This window comes from Colius striatus, chromosome 12, assembly GCF_028858725.1.
Source record: "Colius striatus isolate bColStr4 chromosome 12, bColStr4.1.hap1, whole genome shotgun sequence".
Taxonomy (NCBI): Eukaryota; Metazoa; Chordata; class Aves; order Coliiformes; family Coliidae; genus Colius; species Colius striatus.
The window spans coordinates 6,770,376-6,794,511 of NC_084770.1; the positions used below are offsets into that span (position 1 = coordinate 6,770,376).

Below are 24,136 nucleotides of genomic sequence, written 5' to 3' on the forward strand. Positions count from 1 at the left end.
ACCTGCCTACACAGCACGGACAGACACCCGGAGGGTAAGGGGCTGATGGAGCTCAAGGGCTCACTGAGTTCTCAAAAGAGCCCCCAAGATTCATGGGTCATCATGGGCCTGAAACTAAGAAACTAACTTTTTCACAGTTTTGTGAAAAAGTCCGTTTTGAAGACTTTAGCCCAAAAGAACTGGGCTGTGGCCATGTTTTGGTTGTTTTCTGTTTTTTGGGGGAGATATCTTTACTTGAAGGCCCCCTGCTTTGTGAAATCTGTCTTTAGTGTGGTGGGATTTGTTGTGCACCAGACACACCGTTCTTTAGGAGGGTAACAATGGGTGAATTTGAAGCTTCTCATGGAGCAGTATCAAAGCAAAACCATCACATTTTCCATGTGAAATGCAAACCAGCCCAGGCTGTGTTTGTCTCGTGCATCAGGACCTCAGCCCAGCTGTCCCCCAGTGAGCTAATGCACATGAGCTCCTGCACACCCACACCCCTATTTTCAAGCCCAGCAGCTTTCTTCTCTTACGTATCGGTACCACTCTTCCCCAGACGATCACATACCAGGCTGTCCTGACCACCGATGGCTTCAGATCCTACGTCCTGATGCTGTACCAGGATGGAGGCATGCAATGGGACTACACCAGGCTCACTGCCACCAATGTGCTCATTGGCTACACCAGGTACAGCAGCTCCAAACCCAACCCCTGCCTCCCCGGAGCATCCCACTAGGCTGCAGCCCAACCCCAGCTCCAGCTGGTTCAATCCTTCCAACCGTGTCCCATGAATTGCCCTGCAAGGGTGAGGACAGCCCAGCTGGGAGCTGCATGTCCATAGAGCCTAACATATGGGAGTCTCACGACCAAATTTGCCCTCTTAATATCTGGATGATGCTGCAGCATGCCAACCTGCCTGGCTGTGCTTGCTCTGAGTCACACGTGCCTCTGGAGTCCTGAGCCTGCAACATCCTGGTGGTTTGGGTGGAAGGAGTGGGGAATAGGGGATGTTTACTGAATATTATGCCTGTTGAGGGAAGGGATTTCCGCTGCTTGGCTGGAGCAGTCGCTTCCTGCCTCCTCACATTACATCTTGCCCTGTGCACACTGTCTCCAGGGCTTGCTCATGAGCTGCTTGTTGCAGCTGGGTAAGGAAAAGGTGGCTGGGATGGGAAGTGCGGGCGGCACAGGCGTGTGTGTGTGTGTGTCTGTCTGTGTGCTGCCTATCCACAGCCAACCATGGATTTCTGCTCCATGTCACCCTGCAAGATGCTGGAAACCACAAAAGCTGCTTGTTGGGGTCCTGAGATGTCCAAATGTTCAGGCCATGATTCATCAGGAGCATATGCAGCACCCAAAACTAGCCATGCCCCGTGGAGAGGAAGCAGTGGGCAGGGGGAGATGATGCCTTTGCCCTCCTGTCCTTAGAGCTCCAATTTGGGTGCTGTGGGGTCCCACCAGCTCAGGATCAGGGTGGCCAAAGGGCAGGGTGAGGCTGGGATAAATCCAACTGGGAAGAGCAAGCCCTGATTTCCACCCTTTCCTCTGCATGCAGTGGGGACGGCTTTTACCGCAACGACGACCTGACCCAGAGACCTCCGGCTGCTAAATATCGCCCTGACCAGTTCAGCGGCTACAACACAGGTAGTACCACACAGCCCCTTGTCGGGTGGGGGGAGGGGGACAGACCTTCCCAGGGGATGAAACACAGCCTGCTCCTGTGGTAAGGCTCCCACAGACCCCACCGAGGTCAGTCTTTCCCCCACACATGAAATGCTTCCCCTGGGTACTAGCTATGCCCCGAGTCCTTGATGGGTTCATGGACCATTTTTGTTGTGATGGCTCTGTCCCAAGGCTTTCTTGATGATGAGGGGACTTGCACATTTCTCTTATGAGAAGAGACTGTGATGCCTGGAGCCGTTTAGCCTGGAGAAGTCTGAGAGGAGACCTCATCAATACTGAGAAATACCTAAAGGGTGGATGTGGAGAGGAGGGGGCCCGTCCTTGTTCTGTAGTGCCCAGTGACAGGACAAGGGGTAATGGACATAAGCTGGAGCACAGGAAGTTCCACTTGAACATGAGGAGAAACTTGTTTGGTGTTGAAGTGAGGGAGCACTGGCACAGGCTGCCCAGGGAGGGTGTGGATGCTCCTTCTCTGGAGGTTTCCAGAGAAAACTCACCTGGACACTTTCCTGTGTGCCCTGATCGAGGGGAACCTGCTTTAGCAGGGGGTTGGGCTGGATGATCCCTAGAGGTCCCTTCCAACCCCCACCATTCTGTCATTCTTTGGCAAGAGCGTCTCTCCCTCTTTCCCTGCCATTGGGTGACTGTTAAGCACAGAGTCCCATGGCTGGGAGTCAACATGGGCTTAGCTTCCAGCATCAGCATCCCTTGGCTCTCACCTCAAGCCAAAACAGTCCCGGTGGTCCTGGTGGCAGGAGGTAACAGCTCATGGTTTCTCTTCTCTGCTCAGACCTCCGTGGGGTGTGGATTTACAAGTTGGAGAGCCGTGTGGGCTTCAACTACAGGGTGAAGTGCCTGGCGTGGACAGGACGGCAGCAAGAGCCACGGACGTGGAGCCAGGGCCTGCCCTCCTGCCCCTGCTCCCTGCAGCAAGGGCAGCAGGACCCGCGCTTCAAGAGCAGCCGCAGAGGCAAGTTGGATATGCTGCTTCCCAACCCTCCCTGTCACCAGGCCATCCGTCCCCAAGGGTGACTGGGATCCATTAGACTGGAAGATTGGGAAGAACTGCTTCACTGAAAGAGTGGTTAGACCCTGTCCCAGGCTGCCCAGGGAGCTGGTGGGGTCCCCATCCCTGGAGATATTTAAAAGACAAGCAGCTGAGGTGCTGAGGGCCATGGGTTAGTAATGGGCTTGGCAGTGTGAGGTGAGTGGTTGGACTTGATGATCTTAGAAGTTCTTGTCCAACCAAAATAATTCTATGATTCTGGCCAGACAGGCAGGTGACCTCAAGGAGAATGGGTTTGGGGCTGACCTATCCTTGTCTTGTTAAACTGGCTAGAGACAGTTCAAGCTGTGTGGGGACAGACCCTCCCCATCACCAGGCTCTCACCCTGGGAGAGAACTGCTTAGATTGTCTCCATTAGTCCCTCCAAACACCCACAGGAGCGTGGGGGGGAGTGGATGCCATGGGAGTGGTGGGTAACACAGTGGCAACCCTGAGGGAGGGCTGCTGGCTGGGGAGGGCTGTGCCGAGGCTCACTGCCACTGCATTGCAGGCTGGTGGGCTGCTCGGGTCTCCATGCTGCACTCTGCCTCCCCCAACCAGCACGGAGCCGGCGTCCGCTGCCTGTATGACAGCCAGGGCCAGCTCAGCGAGGGGCGGCAGGAGAGGTACTGGAAGGCATCCAGGCTGGCATCTCCCTACCGTGGTAAGCACAGCCAGCCCTGGCATCCCCTGACCAAGGCTGGCACCGCCTGGAGGCTGTAAATCCTTTTAATCTTTGTGCCAACCCATTTCCTGACACACTGTTGTCCTTGGAGGGAGCGTGGACCTGCCAAAAGCTGAGGCGAGCGTCCTGCCTTCCCGGTGCCAGCCCCTCTCCCCTTCAGCCCCTCACCCTCCTTTTTGCTTGCAGACCAGGAGCTGAAGTTCTATGACTGGTGCTGTAACCAGGCAGGTAGTGCCCACCTCTGCGCCCGCTACAGCGCAAAGAGACCGAAGATTGGCTGTGACAGCTACCAGCCACTTGACACAGGTGGGTTTGCAGCCCTGGAGCAATGCCATCTTGGCATCCAGGGCTGGAGGAAGACAGCCCAGCCACTCCATGGTTGAGGCAGCAAGAGCCCTGGGCAGACAAGGGACGGGTTCTGTGTGCCCACATTCAAGCTGTGTGTGCCCTGGGCTGTGTCGGGTAGCAGGGGGCATCTCCCTTAGCACATAAGCACCGGGAGGGGAGGAGGACTGCAGTTAACATGGTTACCAGTGTAAGCTGATGTGGGGTTTTCTTGCAACTCCCAGCAGAGTCAGAGGAGGATGAGGTAGAGAGTGACTCAGAGGAGCAGACAGGTGAGTGGGATACTCCTGGAATCAGTGACGGGCTCTTCTCTCTACCAGTCACTTCCCTCTGTCCCTGATATCCCACATGGAAACTCCCCTGGAGCACCTAACTGGCCCCAGGACCCCTGGGAGGAGGTGGACGAGCAGTTCTCATTTTTCTTTGCAGATGAAGAGGACAAGTAACTGCGAGGCTCCACACCTGCAGCAAGGTCTGAGCCACAGCTGATTCTCCAAGCCCCTTGCTCCTGCTCCTGTGTTCCCTGCATCCCTCCAGCACCCCTGCCCACCACACAGGGCAGCTCACTTGGGCAGTGCCTGTGATTCCCTTCCCTGGCACAAGTTCACATTTCTAACCCAGAATTGTCCTGAGGAGTCAGTTGCTTTGGCTGCTCTTCCCCAGCTGCAGCTGAGAAGGTACCTGTAGGCACCTCCTTTGCTGGGAGGGAGGTGGGCAGGTATCCCCCAATGCATCCACCACCCCATCCTTCCTGTGCCTCCCATGCTGAGGCTGGCACTCAGGAAATGGGTTTTTGCACCGTGCATGGGTTGACTGGAGCTGAGCCCCTGTGTGCAACAGACTCACCCCATCAGCTGGTCGTGTCTTGTCCCCTGTTCTGTCCTCCAGCCATCCCTCCCTGAGCCAACCCCAGACCCTGTACCCAGGAGTAGGGGCGATTCTCCAAATCAAGCCTGAGTCGCTTTGACACATCTGCTGGGTGTGTGAGGGCAAAATGCAACCCCATGATCAGAAATGTTAGGAGAAGAATAATTTTGTTGTGCCTTTCTTAAAAAAGAAAGAAACAAAATCTTTGTCAAATCTTGTTTGTTCAATAAAGCCTCTGGGGGCTCTGAGCATCACTGATCCTGGAGAAGCCATGTCCTCTGCTGAACTGGGGTGGGAAATGGTGGTGGGGTCAGGCTCAGAGCAGTGTGACAGAATGCTGCTGCCCTCTGAGCTGGGGCTGGAGGTGGGAGGGTCTGGGCTGCAGCTGAGCCAGGGCAGTGGGGCTAATGCCTCTTCCTTGAGTACAGCATCTTCCCTCAGCAGGGGTGAAGGGCCACGGGGGCTTTGCAGGGCCACAGCTCAGCCTACGTGATCTGAGCCACGATGAGGGGACACTTGTAGCTTTGGAGGGAAAATGAGGGGATGGAGCAATAAAAGAAGCTACATCCATCTTCTCTTTGGCCCTGTGGATGGGCCCAGCAGCAAGCAGGACTCGAGAGCTTGGTGCCAGGGAAGCAGGGCTGGTACCGCAGGGCGCAGGCAACTTACTCAGCAGCGTGCCATAAGCTTTGGTTTATTCTATTTTGTTGCTAACAGGTTATAATCAGCATTGCCCCATCTGAGCCAGCTACCAGGGGCTCTGCTGGGTCCAGTTATTTTACACTAGGGCTCACCCCAATGCAGTCACTCAAGGACTCTCCTGGTTGCCTCTGTGGGTCCTCAGGGGAAGGTGAAATCCTCTCACTTTGGCCACCCAGCAGGAAACATTTTTCATTCAAAAAAAGAGCACCTCTTCCACAAAGAGCAGACCCCAAATGGCAGCTGCCCATCCTCTGCCTCCAGGAGACCCTGAGAGTGGTCCAGTGGGCCCACAGGCACTGGGGCAGGACCAGTGGCAGACTAGGGCTGCTGGGGAGGCTGCCTTGGCCTGACCTGGGGCCTCTGGATCTGTATCTGTAAGGAGGGACAGGTCACGCTGTGCTGTTGGCACTGCATGGATTCTGCTCTTTGCTACCAGCTCAGACAGCCACACAGACCCCAATGCCAGCCAAAGCATCCCTGGTGCTCCAGGACAAGGCATGGCTCCCCAGCATCTTTGAGGCACGGGGCCGGGACATCAGTCCTCAGTCCACAGCCCCCAACCCTGAACCCCATGGGGACAATAACCCTGGAGCAGACCTGGATTGAGGGGTCGATGGTCTGGAGATGAGGTTCCCAACAGCTTTCCAGGGAGTGGGAGAGGGTGGGCTCTGCTTCCTCTCCTGCCATTGTCAGAGCTGGAGAGTGGAAGATGAGCAGAGCTTGAAGAAGACTGAGGTGGTGCAGAGCAAGGATGGGGGATTGCAGGGATGTACTCACAGGAGAAGGGCTGTGGCCTCCAGAAGGTTTCTTTGGCCCTGGGAAGGAGAGAGAAGAAAGGGGATGGCATGTGAGCAGGGACTGGGAGAGCCCCTGCCTGGTCCCAGTGCCCTGGTCAGATGGCAGAAGGGAGCAGTGACTGTGTGGGGGTGAGATGGGGCTGTGAGAGAAGAAAAAGCCCCATTTGTTGTGCACACACAGCTCTTGCCACAAATGAAAACAAACAGAAGTGCTTCCCAGGGAAGCTGAGCTTCCCCTGAGTGTGGAGGCCATGCTGGGATCAAGGGCTAAGGAGGAGGGAAGGACATATTGGCATTTCCACCCCAACCTTGCACCTGGTCAGCCAACTGCCTGCTCTGCAGGAGAGCAAGGTCCAATCCTGCAACCACCTTTTTCCTGCTCTGGACCAACTCTTTCCAGACCAACGTGAGTTGCAGTGGAAATCATTTGGATAGTATTCAAATTAAAATCAAACAGAAAGCCCATGGGTGGGATGAGGAAGAAATGCAAATATGCCCTGACGTGGGGGTGAAGGGGAGCTAATGTTCAACCCAGTGATGTTATCACAGCCCTGAGCAGCAAACGACAGGGGAAAAAAGGTGGAAGATGCTAAAAGACCACCCAGCCCAAGTGCCTTCCTCAGGACAGGTCAGACAGGTCCCATCAGCGGTGGATCTCCTGGAGATGGACTTCCCACCAGTTTGTCTCCCGACACCCAACCCCGTTCCCCAGTGCCCCCGCAGTGCCCGGGCCATGGCTCACCCTTGGTAGCGGTGGCTCATGCGCAGGGCCAGGCAGGCTGCGGCCAGCAGCAGGCAGAACACGGCCAGGGCTGCCAGCAGGATGCCAAGGAAGGCGGCGAGGCTGACGGCCAACCGCTCGCACCGTGGGCCAGCCGGGGAGAAGATGGAGAAGGGGACACAGCTGCGGATGGGAAGGAAGGAGCAGTGATGCCGTGGGCAGAAAGGGCTGCGACGAGTGGCCTCGTCCCACCCAGTGCTGCTGCTACCTGCATGTGGGCCCCTCAGGTAGGTGCTGGCACTGGCTGCCGTGCTGGCAGTAGCCCATCTTGCAAGGGGAGATGCAGACGAAACCGATGGTCCTGAAGTAGTGGAGCTGGTAGCCTTTGTAGCCATACAGACTGCAGGGGAAGTAGCCCCTCAGCTCAGCCACGGTCACTGGGGAGGGAAGGCATGGGTTTGGCTGTGCATTGGCATAGAATCATAGTATCATAGAGTTATTTCAGTTGGAAAAGACCTTTAAGATCATGAAGTCCAACCACTCTGCTGACACTGACAGGCCCATCACTAAGCCATGGCCCTCAGCACCTCAGCTACATGGCTTTGCAGTATGTCCAGGGATGGGGACTCCATCACCTCCCTGGGCAGCCCGGGACAGGGGCTGACAACCCTCTCAGGGAAAAGTTTCTTCCTGATTTCCAATCTAAACTTCCCCTGGAGCAACTTGACATCATTTCCTCTTGTCCTGTCATTCATTACTGGACAGAAGAGACCGACCTCCACCCCACTACAACCCTACAATCAGGTAGTTGTAGCTAGTGATCTTGTTTCCCCGCAGCCTCCTCTTCTCCACACTAAACATCCCCAGTTCCCTCAGCCACTCTACGTAACACTTGATCTCCTGACCCTTCACCAGATCTAACGCCTGTCTCTCAGTGACATTACCCCTTCATGCTTCCCCAGGTCTCCCTGGGCTGGATCTGTGCCTAGAGAGGGGCCAGTTGCCCACCCACCTTCCCCATGGGCATTACCATGACCCCGGAGCACCCAGGGTGATGGGGGCAGCAGGGAGAGGGGGTGCTCCTCCAGGCTCCCCAGCTCAGCACCAGGAGCAACTCACACTTGACCAGGTCGGTGATGTTGTCTGGGTGCAGGTACTGGAAGAGGAGGTGGGTGCCCGCCTCCCGCTGCCCACGCTGCCTGTTGAAGGCACGGGTGATGGCCCCCTGCAGCTCATCATTCAGGAACCGGATGACAGTGCCATGGCTGTCGTAGGCAAACTCAGACACCACCACGAAGGTGAAGCCATCGCTGTCTGTCCTGTGGGGAGAAGATAGGGCTGCTGGCAGAGCCACAGCTGCATCACGGAGTGACCGAGCCTCACCATGCCTCAACTTCCCCACTTGTGGGGAGTGGTAAAGGAGGGATGAGGCAGGAGATGGAAGGTGCCATGAGGCCTCTGTCTCCAAGGGCTTATCAGCATCAGGGCTGGAAAAACAAACCGGGGTGAAAGGAAAATGCCCTTTGTGTCCCAAACTCTGTGGCCCCATGTCTGGTGCTGTCCTGACAGCTCCCTGGGGTGGGCATGGGGCCACTCCACAGCTGACTCACGTCTGGGTGATGTTGGTGTTGCTCTGGAAATCCTTTACCTTCAAGGAGCCCAGGATGGCTGAGACCTGTAGTGAGGCAAGCAGGAGGGTGTTAGGGGAGGCAGGATGACACTGGCACAGGGGGAGGTTAAAGGGCAATGTAGACACTGTGGTTGAGCCCCAAGAGCTGCTCTGGCCTTCCGTTCAGGCACTGCTGGGGACCTGGCATGTGCCCACAGCTGCAGCTGGCAGCGAGAGGCTGGCACTGCCTCCCTCCAGCACTGTGGATCTGCTGGATCCCCAGGGAAGTGAGAGCACACAGGCACAAGTACCCCAAGCTGCCCCACTGCCTGCTGTGCTGGCATGTTCCCCTCCCTGAGTTCAGCTCCTCCAGCCACCTACAGTGCTGTTGACTTCCCCAACGGTGGCATTTTGCAGTGTCCTGACCCGCAGCTTGACGCTCCTCATGGGGAGATCTGCAGGGGGAAATCCACAGGGGTGGCTCTGACATGCCAGGACCGGGTTCAGTGGGGTTGGGCACGAGTGCCCACCTGGACTGGGCAGCGGCAGAAAGTCGCCCCCGGCTACGAGGCAGCGCTGGTCGGTGAATGCCGGCGGGCAGGCGCAGGTCGGGGCGCAGCTGATGGGGTGCAGGTGGCAATGTCCCCCGTTGCTGCAGTAGTCCTCGGGGCAGGAGCGGGAGCCACAGGCGAAGCCACAGCCTGGCTCTTCACCTGCAGGACAGGGAGCCCAGGTCAGGTGGAGGCATGAGCCCGGCTGCAGGGATAGAGCCCCAGCACACCAAGCCATCCTCAGCCGCTATGAAATGCCTTTCTGACAGGTTTTGGCAGGTTTTTTGATATGATAGGACTTTCAGCATAAATTCAGATCACATGGAACAGGCCAGCACTCCCTTCTCCCAGCTGTAGCCTTTTGCCCTTGTGAAACGCCAGCCTGCTGCATTAGAAGAGGAGCAAAAATCATCAACCCACCACAGCCATTTGAAATCAGGATTCGATTTGAGCCCCCCAAACTCTGCAGGACTAGGGGTAATGGACATAAGCTGGAACACAAAAAAGTTCCACTGAAACACAAGGAAAAAACTTGTTTGGTGCTGAGGTGAGAGAGCCCTGGCACAGGCTGCCCAGGGAGGTGTGGAGGCTCCTTCTCTGGAGGTTTCCAAACCCACCTGGACACGTTCCTGTGTGACCTGACTGAGGAGAACCTGCTTTAGCAGGGGGTTGGGCTGGATGAGCTCTAGAGATCACTTCCAGCTCCTGCCATACTGGGATTCTGTGATGTACATTTGAACTTTGATGATAGGAGATTTTTTTTTCTCAAAGAGAAAAATTGCATGGTAAAATTTTCCCTTCTTAGTGAATAAGTGAGATCTACGGACTGAGAGCACAGGGGCAGCTGGATTTTGGTCCCTTCTGTTAAAAATAGCAAAGGGCTTGAGTACAAAGCTCAGCCACCTCCCTCTCCTCTCTTCTCTGGCCAGTTTGACTCCCACAGGAGCCACTTGCCACCGAGGCTCAGGGGTGATGGGGAGAAGGACTGTGGCTGCCCATACTCACCCTCCTCACCGGCCAGGCAGGAACAGGTGTAGCTGCCCACTGTGTTGGTGCAGGTGGCATTCCCGGGGCACGCCGTCCCCTGTGCGCACTCGTCGATATCTGCTGGGGCAAAGCACCGTGGCACCGAGAGCAATTGCTGGCCAGGGGTCCTGCGGGCTCCCGTGGCCGTGGGGAGCCCTGGTCACCTGAGCAGTGCCGTCCGTCACCAGTCAGGCCAGCGGGGCAGGGGCCGCAGCCGGCACGCGGGGCGCAGGCCACGCCGGGGAAGCAGCCCTGGGCACAGGGATCCGGGGGGACCTGGCAGAAGGCACCCAAGTAGCCACTCTCACACCTGCAGGCCGCCAGCTGGGAAAGGGATGGTGACATTGGCTTAGAGGACACAGGAGGGGTAGGCAGAGAGGACAGCCAGTGCGGCTGGTATGGGGACAGGCATGGTGTGGCACCGGAGCTTTCTGGCACGCTACCTGCAGGGAGGAGTCCTCGAGGGTGACAGTATCGCTGTAGTCACACTCCCTGCTCCTGCTGCAGCTGCAAAGGGTGAAGCGGAGCTGGAGGAGGGCAGAGAGGTTGTTGGAGCCGACAGCCTCCAGGCTGAGGGTGAGTGGGGCCATTCTGCGCGGCTCCCAGGTCAGGGTGCCGCTCTCTGTGGGAGGAGAGGTGGGGTTACAGTAGGGAGCAGAGGAAAGAGACTGGGTGATCAGTATCCTCTCATCCCATCCCATTCCATCCCATCCCATCCCATCCCATCCCATCCCATCCCATCCCATCCCAGTCTCTCCTTCCTCACCTGATACGTTGAGGTCTGGTGAGAGGAGGGGAACAAAGCGTGCGCCCACCCCCACGGCGTGGTACTGCCTCCTGACTCTTTCTGTCCTGAAGGCCGTGATTGACGTGTCACCCATGATGACAGGAGGGAAGGTGGCTGAGGAAAGACCAGCCCAGCACAGTTTGTTGTTTGCTACGTGGCCTTGACTCTCCTTGGCTGTGAGTCCCTCCTGGTGAGGCTGGGATCCCAGGTGGATGCTGCCATGACCACCCACTAACAAGGCCTTCATGTTGCACAGCATGGTGGCATCACCCAGGCTTGGAGAACAGCCAGACAGGTAATGCAACCCTAAGACCTTAGTGACTTCTCTACTGTCTCACATGGAGCAAGAGAACCCAGGGTGAGAGGAAGGCGCTGCCCAATTACCCAAGCTGTGCCCTCTCAGAGGTGAGGATCTGCTCCACTTACTGAGCATTGCCTTCTTCTGCTGGAAGTCAGCTGTGAGGCTCTGGGTGGCCAAGCCCAGGGCCACATCACCTGTGCTCAGGGAATCATAGATGCACTCCTTGCTGCCGTGGCACTGTGAAGCTGCCAGCTGGTACTGGCTTTCATTCTCCTGCTGCAGCCCGGACAAGAAGATGGGTGTGAAGTTCGTAACTGGAGAGTCCAGAGGCTGAGCAAACAGTCTGTGCTCTCCAACAGCCCCTGCAAGAGAGCATATCATGGGCACAGCCTTCCCTGGCATCACTTTTGCTCAGGTGATTTTAAGTATCTCCAGTCAAAGCATGGACAGATGTAGAGGAATGAGGGGATCATCAAGGTAGATCCCGAGCCTGGACTTACATGTCATCCCGTAGCTGTAGATCTCCTCCTCGCTGCTGTTCACAGGGATGCTGGTACCATTTGGCATTTGGAAGTCATCTGTGAGGTCGTGGTCCCACGTACCTGGTGGAGCATCACCAGAGGACTGGAGGTCCTCCATAGAACCATAGAACCATTTTGGTTGGAAAAGACCTTTAAGGTCATCAAGTCCTCACACTGCCATCACTAACCCATGTCCCTCAGCACCTCAGCTATGCACAGGGGTGGGGACTCCACACTAGTTAACAGCCCCTGGTCCTTTTCTTGACAGCCTTCCAGCTACACATCCCCAAGCCTGAGCTGGGGTTGACCTCCACACTCTGGTGCTGGCCAGTGTTATGATCAGACCTGGGAGTCCTTGCCCTCACGAGCACCTTGCCCCAGTGCTTCCCAGCCTGCTTTAGGGTGGGAAGGGCACTTTGCAGGTCCTCACCCAGGAGGCCCTTGGTCCTGTTGTGGTAGCCATCAGGCAGGCTGCAGACCACGCTAAGGATCTTGGAGGTGGCTGAGATGGAGACGGCGGTGGCCCCATCGAAGACAGCTGTGAGGGAGGAGGTGTTGACCAGCAGGACACCAGGGCTATAGTACACATCAGCATCCATGTCTGCAAGAGAAAGAGAGCACACAGAGAGAGTCCATGAAAGGCTGGGGTCTGAAACAACAAGTTCCCTCTGAATTTGGGGAGGAGAACATCCCATCCGTCCCACCTGAGTCTGAAACAGAGAGGTGGGAGATGTTTGATGGAGCTCAGGATGGCTGCACTCAAGACACCCCTCACAGAGACATGTCCCGATTAACAGCACATCCTACTCACCTTGAGAATAGGAAAACTGGATGGTTTTGTTGTTCAGGAGGACTTGGATGTCACCCTGGCTCCCCAAGGTCCACTCAACCTGCAAATTATGGCAGTTGGCCCAGTCAGCCCCTCTGCTTGTCCTTTCCTCCTGTTCCCCTGTGCTGGAGACATGCTAAACCCTGTCCTCCGCCCCCAGGAGTTGTGTTGGTGTGCTCTTCCCCCAGCAAACACCAGATAAAGCAGCTCTGATGGCTGCACAGAAGAGGACAGCGAGATGCCTGCCATCACTGCTGGCATGGGGCACACACTGGCCATCACCACTGCTCGGCTGACCATGGCAGCATGGAGATGTGTGTTGGTGGGCTCCAGGCTCTGAGGCCCCTCCTCACACTGCTCCATGGCTGCTTCTGATGATATCAGGAGGTTTTGCTTGCTGAAATGCGTGTGGGGAGCAGTTCTGCAAAGCAAGGAGAAGCATGTGCTTGTGCTGATGAGGGTGGAGGAGAGTGGGGGTCAGGATGAAGGGTGCACAAGGAAGAGGGTGGAGCAAACTGTGTTCTCACAAAGCTCCAGGCCCTTGCTACTCAGCTTGTAAGAGGTTAGAGTTGTCTCATTAGTCCAGCCCACCACTATTAGCACTTTGTTGGGGTCATGGGAGGTGGCAGGAAGAGGAGAGAGGATGCTCCTTGGGTGCAGAGGTGATGCCCAACCTGCCAGAGGGAGCTCTCCCGTTAGAAGCTCAGAATGATAACAAGGTTGATCCTACTCACTGTTGTGGTGGTGGCAGAGATGTACTGGGCAGCAAAGGCCACAAAGTTGGTGGCCTGGGCCATGCCAGTCCGGGCTGTACGCCCATGCAGCACGAAGCTGGTCTGGGCATCGCTGGCTAGCAGCAGGACAAAGTCCCCCAGACCATTGAAAGTGTAGGTAAGTCCATCCAGGGTGGTGATGTGGGGGTCCCCAAAGGCACCAGCTAAGGTCAGGCAGAGACGAAGATGTTTCGAGGGTAGGAAGAGAAGCAAATGCTGGTGTCATTGCACAGAGGAGAGCAGCCTCTGGTGCTATGTGGGGCTCAGCAGTCCCCACTGGGATGCAAAGCTTGGCTAATGCTTGGGGGCTGCATGTGGCTGTGCCACCAGCCCAGAGCCCTGGCACAGAGGAGGCACAGCTCTGGGGACTCACCTGGGGTGGGCGGCACATATCCCTTGCAGCCAATCCTCGGTCTCTTCTCAGCAAACCTGGTGCAGAACAGGGGCTTCTTCACACGCCGGCAGCACCAGCCGAACGCCTGCAGCTCCTCGTCTGTGGAGGAGGGTGGCCAGCCACCGGTGGGTGTTGGGGTGCTCCCGGCCCTGCACAGCCCTTGGGGCTTGTAGGGGTTTAGGGCAAGAGAGTGCTGGCTCTTGGAGTGTTTTAGGGCAAGGGTGTACGTGTGCTTGCGATGTTTTAGGGGAAGGAAGTACCAGTGCCCCCTTACCAGCAGTAGGGCGAAAGGGGGTGCTCCATGTTCTCTCCTGCCAGCCCTCAAGCAAGCTCTGGCCTCGGTACAGACATCGCACGCCGGCTCCAGCCGGGCTGGGGGACACGGTGCGAAACATCTTCACTGAGGAGTCCGTGGAGCCTGAAACGACGTGGCAGGGGTCACAGCCATCCCCAGTGCAGGAGGGCACCCCGTGCCATCCCCACACCCCACAGCTGACCCCGGGGGGCTGCGCTTGGCACCTTTGCTCCGTCGGTAGCGGGGGTCGAGCTCTGCCTGCGGCCGGGAGCAGGGGCATGGCGGGAGCTGGCCGTTCCAGGAGGCTGGGGCAGGCTCTGCCTCCAGCCACGCCAGGCACCGCAGCCTGTAGTTCACCCGGGAGCGAGTGTCCAGCCTGTACAGCCACAGCCCACGCACATCTGGGGAGGCAAGCAGAGAAAAGCACGGCAGGGGATCCCATGGGACAACCGTCCCCAGCCACTGACCTCACACGAGGTCTCCAGGCTCCCTCTAGAGCCAGCGTGGCTGTGGCAAGGGGCAGCAGGACATGGGATGCCCATGCACTGCCCTCAGTAGCCAGCCATTGCCCGGTGTCTTTGCTGGTCCAGCTCCTCGCAGGGGTGTCTGTGGGGACATGCTCCTGCTGCAGAGCACATGGGTCGTCCCAACCTCACCAGCCCCGACGGCTCCCCGGTGCCATACCAGTGCCAATGCTGCTGTGCTGGTCCGGTCGGTATTTCACAGCTGGTGGCTTCCAAGTCAGCTCATTATTTTGGGCATAGCCATCACCACTGTGTGGAGAGAGGAGATGTGGGGTCACTCTCCCAACACACACCCTCCCTGCACTCCCCATCTGGGATGGGAACTGCTGTGCTTTGCAGGAAAGAGGGTTTAAATGGGACAGGGCTGCTCCAGGCGTGGGGGCTGGGCTCTCCTGGGGATGGTGTCTCATGCTGGGAGAAATCCTCAATGTCCCAAATCACAGCCACACGCATACAGAGCACCTGGAGAAGCCGATCAGCACATTGTCTGCAGCCAGCCTGGTGTAGTCCCACCGCATCCCTCCGTCCTGGTAGAGCAGCAGGGCGAAGGAGCGGGTCCCATCGGTGGTGAGGACTGCCTGGTAGGTGTTTGTCTGGAGAAACCCAAGGCACTGCCTTCACACCCCAAAGCCTCCCTGCTCTCCCCACAGCACAGACTGAGGCGGGGAGAGACCTGAAATGCCCACATGAAGAGACTAGAAGCCCAGCCCTGTCCTGGCCAGTGCTGGTGACAGTCCCCTCCCTCAGCTGGGTTCCTCACTGCTCACTTCAGTGTCATCGTGCCGGGACGGGTACGCCGGAGCCTTCTCCCACGTCACCTTCAAGGTCCATTTCGCTTCATAGCGGGTTTGCAGGTATTTCTCAATCTTTGCTTCCACATCCTGGACCAGGGGGTCTGGGGTAGGGGTGAGGGTGGAGTACTCCTGCATGTTGTCAAGACAATGGTTAGATGGGCAAGCTGGGAGCTGGGCTCTCCCAGGAGAACGTATTTGGTGGTTCCGACCTGGTACCAGGTGGTGCCAACGCCCTGGGAGAAATCTGCGTCGTCCCAAAAGGCAGCAACCATTGGCAAAGCCTCCCGGCCACTGAAGCCCCGGGCAGGGGGGTTGGGGTTGGAGGGGACGTAGTTGTCCGTGGGTGGGAAAATTATCTGCCCGTTATCTGTAAACTAACCAAAACCACTCGTTAATTGCTGAACTGTCAGGCAGCTCCAGGGGCTGTCAGCCTCCAGGGGTGAGCAGAAAGCAGAGTCACAGAACCACAGGATTGTCTCAGGTGGAAAAGACCTTTAAGATCGAGTCCAACCACTCACCTCACACTGCCAAGCCCATCACTAACCCACATCCCTCAGCACCTCAGCTACAGGGCTTTGCAGCATCTCCAGGGATGGGGACTCCACCACCTCCCTGGGCAGCCTGGGACAGGGGCTGACAACCCTCTCAGTGAAAAATTCTTCCTAATGTCCAATCTAAACCTCTCCTGGTGCAACTTGAGGCCATTTCCTCTTGTCCTATCACTCATTACTGGACAGAAGAGACCAACCCCCACCTCACTACAGCCCCACAACCAGGTAGCTGTAGCTAGTGATCCTGTCTTCTCTCAGCCTCCTCTTCTCCAGGCTGAACAGCCCCAGCTCCCTCAACAACTCCCCATCAGACTTGTGCTCCAGACCCTTTATCTTAAATTGAGAAAAAAAAAAGATGCACATTTGGATTACATCTGGTTTCTGCTCCATTTCCTGGTGCTTTTTCCTACCAAAGAGGCTGCACATCCCTTATGTGCTTGGCAAGGGGAGAACTCACGTAGAGAGCATCCCGCAGCGACTTCCCGAAGGGGAACCCAATCTCTGGCTTGAACAGGGGAGAACTGAAATCCACCATCCTCTGGACACACTCCTGGTCCCCTCCCTCTGTGCCGAAGGGGTAGAGCGAGGCTGCTGGCACTGACACAGACAGGAGATTCATCAAAAAGGTGCAAACCCATTCATGGCTGCTCCATCCTTCCCAAGGCTGGGGCAAACCACCTTCCCCTCCCTGGACCAATGCTCTGATGCCCTGTAATCCAATTCCTAACTCAGTCTGTCACTTGGAACAGGATGCCCTCAGATGTCCTATTGCACCTTTCCCCATGAATCTGGCAGCTCAATGTGCAGCTCAGACGAGTCAGCCCAGGCCATACCCCCAGCCACCACAGTTCTTGGTCAGCTGACAGCCCCTTCCTGCTCTTTGCTTTGGGAAGAAGAAAACCTACTTACTGGCAAGCCCATGGGCGGGCTGGGGCTCAGGAGCAGGATTTCTATGGTCAGCAGTGGTAAGGGCAGATGTGCTCGGTGCTGTGGTCGGTGCCCTCTGCATCCCAAAGGCAAAAGGTGAGGAGGTGGCAGGACTGGTGGGGCCTGGGGGTCTCACTGGTGCTGCACTGCTGGTCACGAGGACACCTCCTGCCTCCTTGATCGGGCTTACTGGGGCCAGAGGTGTCACAGGGACTGTGTTGCCTGCAGTGAGGACTGCAGGGATGGTTGCAGTGCTGGCTGCAGTCCTGGATGTGGTGCTGGCTGCAGGGATGGCTGCAGTACTGCCTGTAGTACTGGCTGCAGGGATGGTTGCAGGGGCAACTCCAGGGATGGTTGCAATGCTGCCTGCAGGGATGGCTGCAGGGATGGTTGCAATGCTGCCTGCAGGGATGGCTGTGGTGCTGGCTGCAGGGATGGCTGCATGGATGGCTGCGGTGCTGGCTGCAGTGCTGCCTGCAGGGATGGCTGCAATGCTGCCTGCAGGGATGGCTGCAGTGCTGGCTGTGGTTCTGGGTTCAGGGATGGCTGTGCTGCTGGCTGCAGGGATGGCTGTGGTGCTGGCTGCAGGGATGGCTGAGTGGATGGCTGCAGTGCTGCCTGCAGGGGTGGCTGCAGGGATGGCTGTGGTGCTGGCTGCACGGATGGCCGCGGTGCTGGCTGTGGTTCTGGGTTCAGGGATGACTGCAGGGATGGTTGCAATGCTGCCTGCAGGGGTGGCTGCAGGGATGGCTGTGGTGCTGGCTGCACGGATGGCCGCGGTGCTGGCTGTGGTTCTGGGTTCAGGGACGACTGCAGGGATGGTTGCAATGCTGCCTGCAGGGATGGCTGTGGTGCTGGCTGCAGGGATGGCTACAGTGCTGGCTGCAGGGATGGCTGCAGGGATGGCTGTGCTGCTGGCTGCAGGGATGGCTGAGGGGATGGCTGCAGGGATGGCTGCGGTGCTGGCTGTGGTTCTGGGTTCAGGGATGGCTGCAGGGATGGCTGCAATGCTGCCTGCAGGGATGGCTGCGGTGCTGACTGTGGTTCTGGGTTCAGGGATGGCTGTGCTGCTGGCTGCATGGATGGCTGCATGGATGGCTGCAGTGCTGCCTGCAGGGATGGCTGCATGGATGGCTGCGGTGCTGGCTGCAGGGATGGCTGCGGTGCTGGCTGTGGTTCTGGGTTCAGGGATGGCTGTGCTGCTGGCTGCAGGGATGGCTGTGGTGCTGGCTGTGGTTCTGGGTTCAGGGATGGCTGTGCTGCTGGCTGCAGGGATGGCTGCGGTGCTGGCTGCAGGGATGGCTGCGGTGCTGGCTGTGGTTCTGGGTTCAGGGATGGCTGTGCTGCTGGCTGCAGGGATGGCTGTGGTGCTGGCTGCAGGGATGGCTGCAGGGATGGCTGCAGTGCTGCCTGCAGGGATGGCTGCAGGGATGGCTGCAGGGATGGCTGCGTGGATGGTTGCAATGCTGCCTGCAGGGATGGCTGTGCTGCTGGCTGCAGAGATGGCTTCGTTACTGTCTGCAGGGATGGCTGTGGTGCTGGCTATGGTTCTGGGTTCAGGGATGGCTGCAGGGATGGCTGCGGTGCTGGCTGCCATCTCCTCCCAGGCAGATGCCCACAGAGATGTGCGGAAGTTGGGAGGTGACATGCTCACTGCAGGATCTGTGACACGACTGCTGATGGCCTTGGGAGAAGCAGCATCTGTTGTCAGCTCAGAGATGGTCTGTCCAGCTGCTGGCTCCTTGGTTGCACTGACATGCCACAGGTATGAAGGGGCTGTTACTGCCTTCTCTGCTAGGCTGGGGACAGGTGAAGCAGGACTGGGACTGAGGATGCTCCAGGACATGGCAGTTGTCTCCACTGAGGGGGAAGGCGCTGCTGAGGAGAGGCCAAGTTGCCTGCCTCTGCTTGCCTCACCACGCTTCACAGCGAGGGACGGGGCACTGCTGGTGCTGGTGCCCTTTGCTGTGGCAGAGGGCATGGCTGTGGTGGACCCAGGCGTTAGGAAGGTCTCCCCTCTGGCTGGGGTGGCTGGTGGGATGGTGTTGCTGGGGAACACGCTGGTGGCTGGTGTGGCAGCTGGGCTTGTGGCAGCAGGGTTGGAGACAGGCACACGGGTGCTGTGGGTGCCAGCTGCAGGTGCTGCACCCTCGGTGCTGCTCTCAGGGGCTATGATGTCCATCTGGGCAGTGGCACCCCCAGCACCCATCCAGGATGTGGCTGTAGACTCCCACCTGTGTGTCTGGCCAACAGCCAGTGAGGAGATCCGGGCCATGGGCTTGTCCTCAGTCACTGGGCTGAAAGCCCTCAAAGCTGAGTCGTGGGTGCTATCGGTAGCCTCAGGAGATGGCCTCAGGGTGACGTGGGACCTGTATGGAGCTGAGGCACTGCTGGCGACAGTAGAGATGGGTGTTGTGACCCTGTCAGGATTGGCATCACCTACTCCTGCTGCTGGATCAGTGATGGTGATGCTGGTGGTGACAGGGGGTGCCACTGCAAGGGTGTTCCCAGGGGCAGGAGGTGACACACTGATGTCTGGCTCTGCAGTGTTGTGAGCGAGGCTGGAGGAAGGTGCCATAGCTGGGTCCAGAGCTGTGGGTGACACTTTGCTCACCGTGGCCACTGCTGTAGGGCTTTTGCTACCTGGCCCAGAGGGTACTGACAGATTGGCACTGCTGGTGCCTGGCTCAGCCATCCCAGATGCAGGTGTGGGCAGCCCCAGGGAAAGCCCCACAGCCCCATTTGCTCTGGTGGGAGAAGCTGTGTCCATGTCCATGTCTGTGTCCGTGTCCATGTCCACGCCTGTGTCAGGCTTAGCAGTGTGATGGCTGTGGTCCAAGGCAGCCTGGATGGCTGGGGAGGGGAGGGATGCCAGGGGGGCTGTGCCCAGGATGCTGCCACCACTGTGTGGAGTCGTGGCACCCATCCTTGTGTTTGCAACCTGGAGAGGCAGATCTGCCGAGGGCTGGGTTCTGGGAACGCTGGTCCCTTGGGCAGGTGGCCCTGGCCATGGCCCAGCAGCGAGGATGGCGGGGCTGGGAGCTGTCCCCACTGCACTGGCACCTCGGCTCTCCTCTGTGCCCATCTCCAGGGATGCCATAGCCACCGCTTGCCCCACCGTGATGCCACCGGAGTGGGGGTCAACTGAAGCACTTGTTGCTGGCGGTGGGGTGGCTGGGGATGGTGGGGACATGCCTGCTGTGATCTCTTGGAGGATGCTGGATGGGGACAACCCCAGAACCATCCTTGCAGGGGCACTGCTGTCCAGGAGAGGAGAGACACCTGTTTGCGATGCCCCAGAGTCGCTGGCTGCTCTGAGTGCCCCTGGGGTGCCTGGCACAGCCGTGCCCATCCCTGGTGCAGCACTGGGTGACCATGTCTCTGCTCGCAGAACTGTCCCCTGTTGGGGTTCACCCCAGAGAACCATTGGGGCTGGTGCAGGTTCAGTGGTGACACCAGTTCCTGGGGCTGCTGAGGCCACAGTGGGACGAGGCTGGATGAGGCTGGGAGATGTATCTGGCACAGGCGGGATGGCTCTGGTGTCCTGCAGCATTGTGGTGGCACTGCCACTGGCCAGTGATGCTGTTCCCATCTCTGCTTCACTAACAAAGGAGGATGGAAGTGCAGCAGTCCCGGTCCCGATGCCATACGCGGTGGTGGAAGATGTTGGTGCTGCAGCAGCTTGAAGGGTCCTGCCTGCCTTTGCTCCACCAGTGCCCTTGACAGACAAGGATGTGGCCATGCTGGGGCTGGCTGGAGGAGATCTGACTGCAGCTGCCTCTGCCGTGGTGACCTCGGGGCCTGCTGAGGGGGTCTGGGGGAGCAGAGATCCCATGGAGCGTGCAAACAGTCCTGGAGAGGGACCATCAGTGCTGTCAGGAGTTGCATGGGGGTACAGCCTCCTGCTGAGTGTGGCAGCAGTGCCTCCAGTGCTGGGATCACTCCTGCTGAACACCAGCTCAGCACCAGTGTGGCCCAGAGCTGCCATGGATGCAGTGGGGACGTGCTCCATAGCCTGTGTGCCCAGAGCTAGAGAGGTGCCCTGGGGCTGGCTGACAGTGTTGGTTCCAGGTAGATCATGGCCAGCAGTGGCGAGGTCCATGCTGGGGCCAGTGGAAGGCGTCTCTCCTGTGCCCAGCTGGGGCCAGGGGGCTGGGGGCAGCTGAGTGGAGGGCACCGGGGGGTCCTGCAGAGCGTTGTGGCTGGTGCTGGGTAAGGCAAGTGTCCCAGGCTCTGTAGCCTCATCGACGCCAACAGTGGCAGAAGAAAGGGTGACTCTTGCTGAGGATGCACTGGGAGGGTGTGCAGATGGTGGGGTCACCATCCTGGCTCCCTCGGTGACTGCATGGGGGGGATCCCCAGGGAGGTCAGCAGCAGGGATGGCTGAGGCTGCTGCTGGCTTCATGGGGCTGCCCATGTCCCGAGAGATGCTGGCTGCTGGGGCCAGATGTGAAGTGGCCTCGTCCAGCCCCGGTGTGAGCTCCTGGGATGGGAGCACAGCAGTTGTGTGTTGCTCGGCAGAGTTCTCGCTGATGCTGGGAGGTGACAGCCCTGTGCTCTGCTCCTCCCCAGGGAGTGATGGCACTGTGGTCCACCCTGTCCCTGGTGTCCCCTCCGCAGGGACAGTGTTGCCCAGCCACACCAACTCACGGGCATCACTCCATTTTTCAGAGAGTGAGGAAGAGCCTTTTGCCCCTGGCACTGGTTGAGCAGCCAGGGTGTGTGCTGCTGGTGGGGACAGACCCCTCACTGGTGTTTTGGGGACACCTCTCAGTGAACCAGCAGCACTCACAGGGGGTTTGGCCACAGTCCCCTCTCCTGCATCTGGTCCAGCACTGTCACTTCTGGTGCCAAGCCCCACGGTGTGTCCCACCAGCTCCAGAGACAGAAGCTGCCCGTGCTGAGCGGTGATGGGAGCCGGAGGGATGCCAGGGAGGCGGCTGTCAGTGCCTGCAGAGGAGACCCCAGCCCCTGCCCGGGGGCTGCCTCGCGTTGCTGGGCCCTCAAGGAGAGCTGTCTCCTGGGGAAGCTCCTCCTGCTCACCACTGGCCCTGGCTGCCACCAGGGCTGTTGCCGTCACCTGCCCCACCAGGCTGCCTGCGGGGTGAGACCGGGCAGCCCCAGCTGGATCAAACCTCCCCTGCAGCCCTGCCAGCAAGAACCTGCCCGTGGCCAGCTGCCGGCCGGCCTTACCTGAGCCGTGGCTGCCGGCGGAGGGGCTGGTGATGCCCGCGGGGAAGGGGGGCTCGGGGCGGGGGGCCGTGGCCGTGAGGAACACCTGGCACATACTCAGGTCCACAGGCAGCTCAGTACTGGTGCTGTCAGCCGTAGGGGAGATGCTGCCCGGCTCTGGCAGGGCCGGTGCAGGTGCAAACAGCTGCTCCCCCCCATTCTCTGCTTGTGCTGGCAGCAGAGCAGGTAGGTGAGGGCAGGATGAGGAGAAAAACAGTCCAGGGTCGCCCATCACCCCATCCCTCCCCCACTGCTGTAGGAAGAAAGTGCCTCCAGAACTGGGGCTCATTCCCACCCCAGCACCCAGAGCCAGACCAACGCTGAGTGCGAGACAAGCATCTTCCCCGTGGGTGAGAGCCCCCGTTCAACTCACACTGCCCCGTTCCCCCTCCCCTGCCGCAGTCAGAGGATCGTGTCAAGGCTGTGGCACCAGCAGGCAGACAGAACAACCCCCAGGTGGGCACTCAGCCTCAAATGTGCAGCGCAGGAACAGACAGAGACCTGTTTGCAGCCCATCACCCAGACATCATCGACCACTCGCTCAGCCCAACAGCCATGTGGGGGACCCAGAACTTACCTGGCAGCACCCAGAGCCCCCAAAGCGCCCAGCTCCAGAGTGGCCACTGGCTCCAGCACCCCATGGCGTTTCCTCAGCGGCAGGGACAGGGCTGCAGCTCTCCCCTGGCAGCGACGCAATGGGGTGGCTCCTCCGCTGAGCACTCCCCTGGGTGGGAGACAGGGCCAGCACGTGCCTTGCCCGGGGCAGCGACAGCTCCGTGTGCTGCGTCCCAGTCCTGGGGAACCTACTGATGCTGGGGGACACACATTTTGCCATGGGAGGATTTAAGAGCCTTTGCAGGGTGACCCCATGCTTGACACACCAAAGCCCCCAACCTGCAGGGAGCACTCGATGGGCTGCAAAGTCACCTGGACCAAGGGCCCTGGGATGGGAAGGGGGGTCAGGGGTCCCCAGCACCTCTGGAAGGGGTGAGTCAGCCCTTGACTCTGCACTTCTCCATCCACACACCCCCACTGCCCCTGCTCTCTGGCAGGTCCCTGCCACGCTCGGCCACGCAGCCAGTAACCCCTGGCAGGGCTTGGCGTGTCACCAAGGAGGAAGGAGGAAGGAGCAGCCTCCCGCTGCCGCCTCAGGGTCCCACGTCAGCCCTGCCCCGGCCCCCTCCCGCGGCCCTGCGTGCGGCTTATCTGAGCCCTCCATCGCAGCAACTGCCCACGCAGACCCGGCTGGGGAGAGGACTGCTCCTGCCCGGCCCTGCCCCGGCTGCAGGGTCACCTTCCCCTGGGGACAGAGGCCTGGCGCACATGGCCACGCAGGGCCCAGCGGGAAACACACTCTTGCTTCTTCATGGGGCCCAGCCCAGCCCCGAACTGCTTCAGGTGAGGCAAATAATAAGTCAGTGAAGGTGGTGTGCCTTCCTTGCTTCCCCAGCAGCCATCTCCCCGGGCTGCTGTGCCACAGGAGCTGTGCTTTAGATGGGGAAACTGAGGCACGGACGGCCCAAAGCACCTCTGCTTGGCTGTAGCCACAGCCGCAGCAGCAAACCTCCCCATCCTCACGCTCTGGGAGGGGCAGGGGACCAGAGATTGAGCAGAGCCATGGGTGGATATAGCAGGGAAGTGATGTGGCTGGGCAGCATCTGCCATGGGAAGGTACCCACAGCCACTCCCAGGCTGTTTGCTCCACCAGGCCACTCACGGTGGGCAGCGTGATCTGTCTTCTGAAGGCACCAGCTCCGAAGCGGAGAGCATCTTTGGCACTAGATACCACAAGTGCCCACAGAACCAGGGGGTCTGGACACTGAGGTCCTCCTGCACCTGCACAGAGACCCCTTCCTGATGCTGCTGCAAGGCGCCACCTCAGGAAACTCAGCCAAGGGGTCCCGACTTTGGGGTTGGGCAGCACTGCCACCCGGCAGCCCCCAAGGGCCAGCCCCCTCCCCCCCAGGCCCCAGCTGCGCAGTGGCATGCGGTTGCACAACCCCCTGTGCGTGGGTGGGGGTGCGAGGCAGGGCCGCCGCTCCCTGCCCGGGCATGACTCAGGCGGCAGCCAGCAGCCGCGGCCCGCGCAGTACCGGGGGGCAAGGGGGGCCCTGCGTGGGGCAGCGCCCTGGGCACACACCGAGGGGCAAAAACATGGCCCAGCCTTCAAGCTTTGGGCCTGGGGGTGAGAC

At 59.1% G+C, this 24,136-nt stretch overlaps 1 protein-coding gene across 1 annotated transcript; it reads right to left on the reverse strand.

The window, feature by feature from the left end:
* Positions 1-5,308: 5,308 nt before the first annotated feature.
* LOC133626471 (mucin-4-like) lies at positions 5,309-22,585 on the reverse strand. Its single transcript, XM_062006023.1, has 31 exons — positions 22,522-22,585; positions 21,906-22,115; positions 21,756-21,809; positions 18,183-21,053; positions 16,695-16,946; positions 16,243-16,382; positions 15,444-15,608; positions 15,208-15,363; positions 14,903-15,033; positions 14,601-14,689; positions 14,141-14,317; positions 13,896-14,039; positions 13,601-13,720; positions 13,189-13,391; positions 12,437-12,515; positions 12,056-12,226; positions 11,605-11,706; positions 11,230-11,466; positions 10,783-10,917; positions 10,460-10,638; positions 10,181-10,340; positions 9,996-10,094; positions 8,970-9,152; positions 8,821-8,894; positions 8,441-8,505; positions 7,950-8,149; positions 7,099-7,267; positions 6,852-7,013; positions 6,090-6,127; positions 5,910-6,007; positions 5,309-5,684 (listed from the first exon to the last, which is right to left on the reverse strand). Exons 1-31 carry the CDS (start codon positions 22,583-22,585, stop codon positions 5,631-5,633), a joined length of 6,981 nt encoding a protein of 2,326 aa, XP_061862007.1. The 3' UTR covers positions 5,309-5,630.
* Between the last annotated feature and the right edge of the window lie 1,551 nt (positions 22,586-24,136).

What these genes read in the sequence shown, in the direction of transcription:
- LOC133626471 (XM_062006023.1), bottom strand. Translation starts at nt 22,585, where the DNA reads ATGGGGTGCTGGAGCCAGTGGCCACTCTGGAGCTGGGCGCTTTGGGGG. An exon ending in CGCTGCGGGATGCTCTCTAC is followed by an intron (nt 15,609 to 16,242) that starts GTGAGTTCTCCC and finishes GGTTTTGGTTAG; the next exon opens with TTTACAGATAACGGGCAGAT. An exon ending in ATATGTGCCGCCCACCCCAG is followed by an intron (nt 13,392 to 13,600) that starts GTGAGTCCCCAG and finishes GCCTGACCTTAG; the next exon opens with CTGGTGCCTTTGGGGACCCC.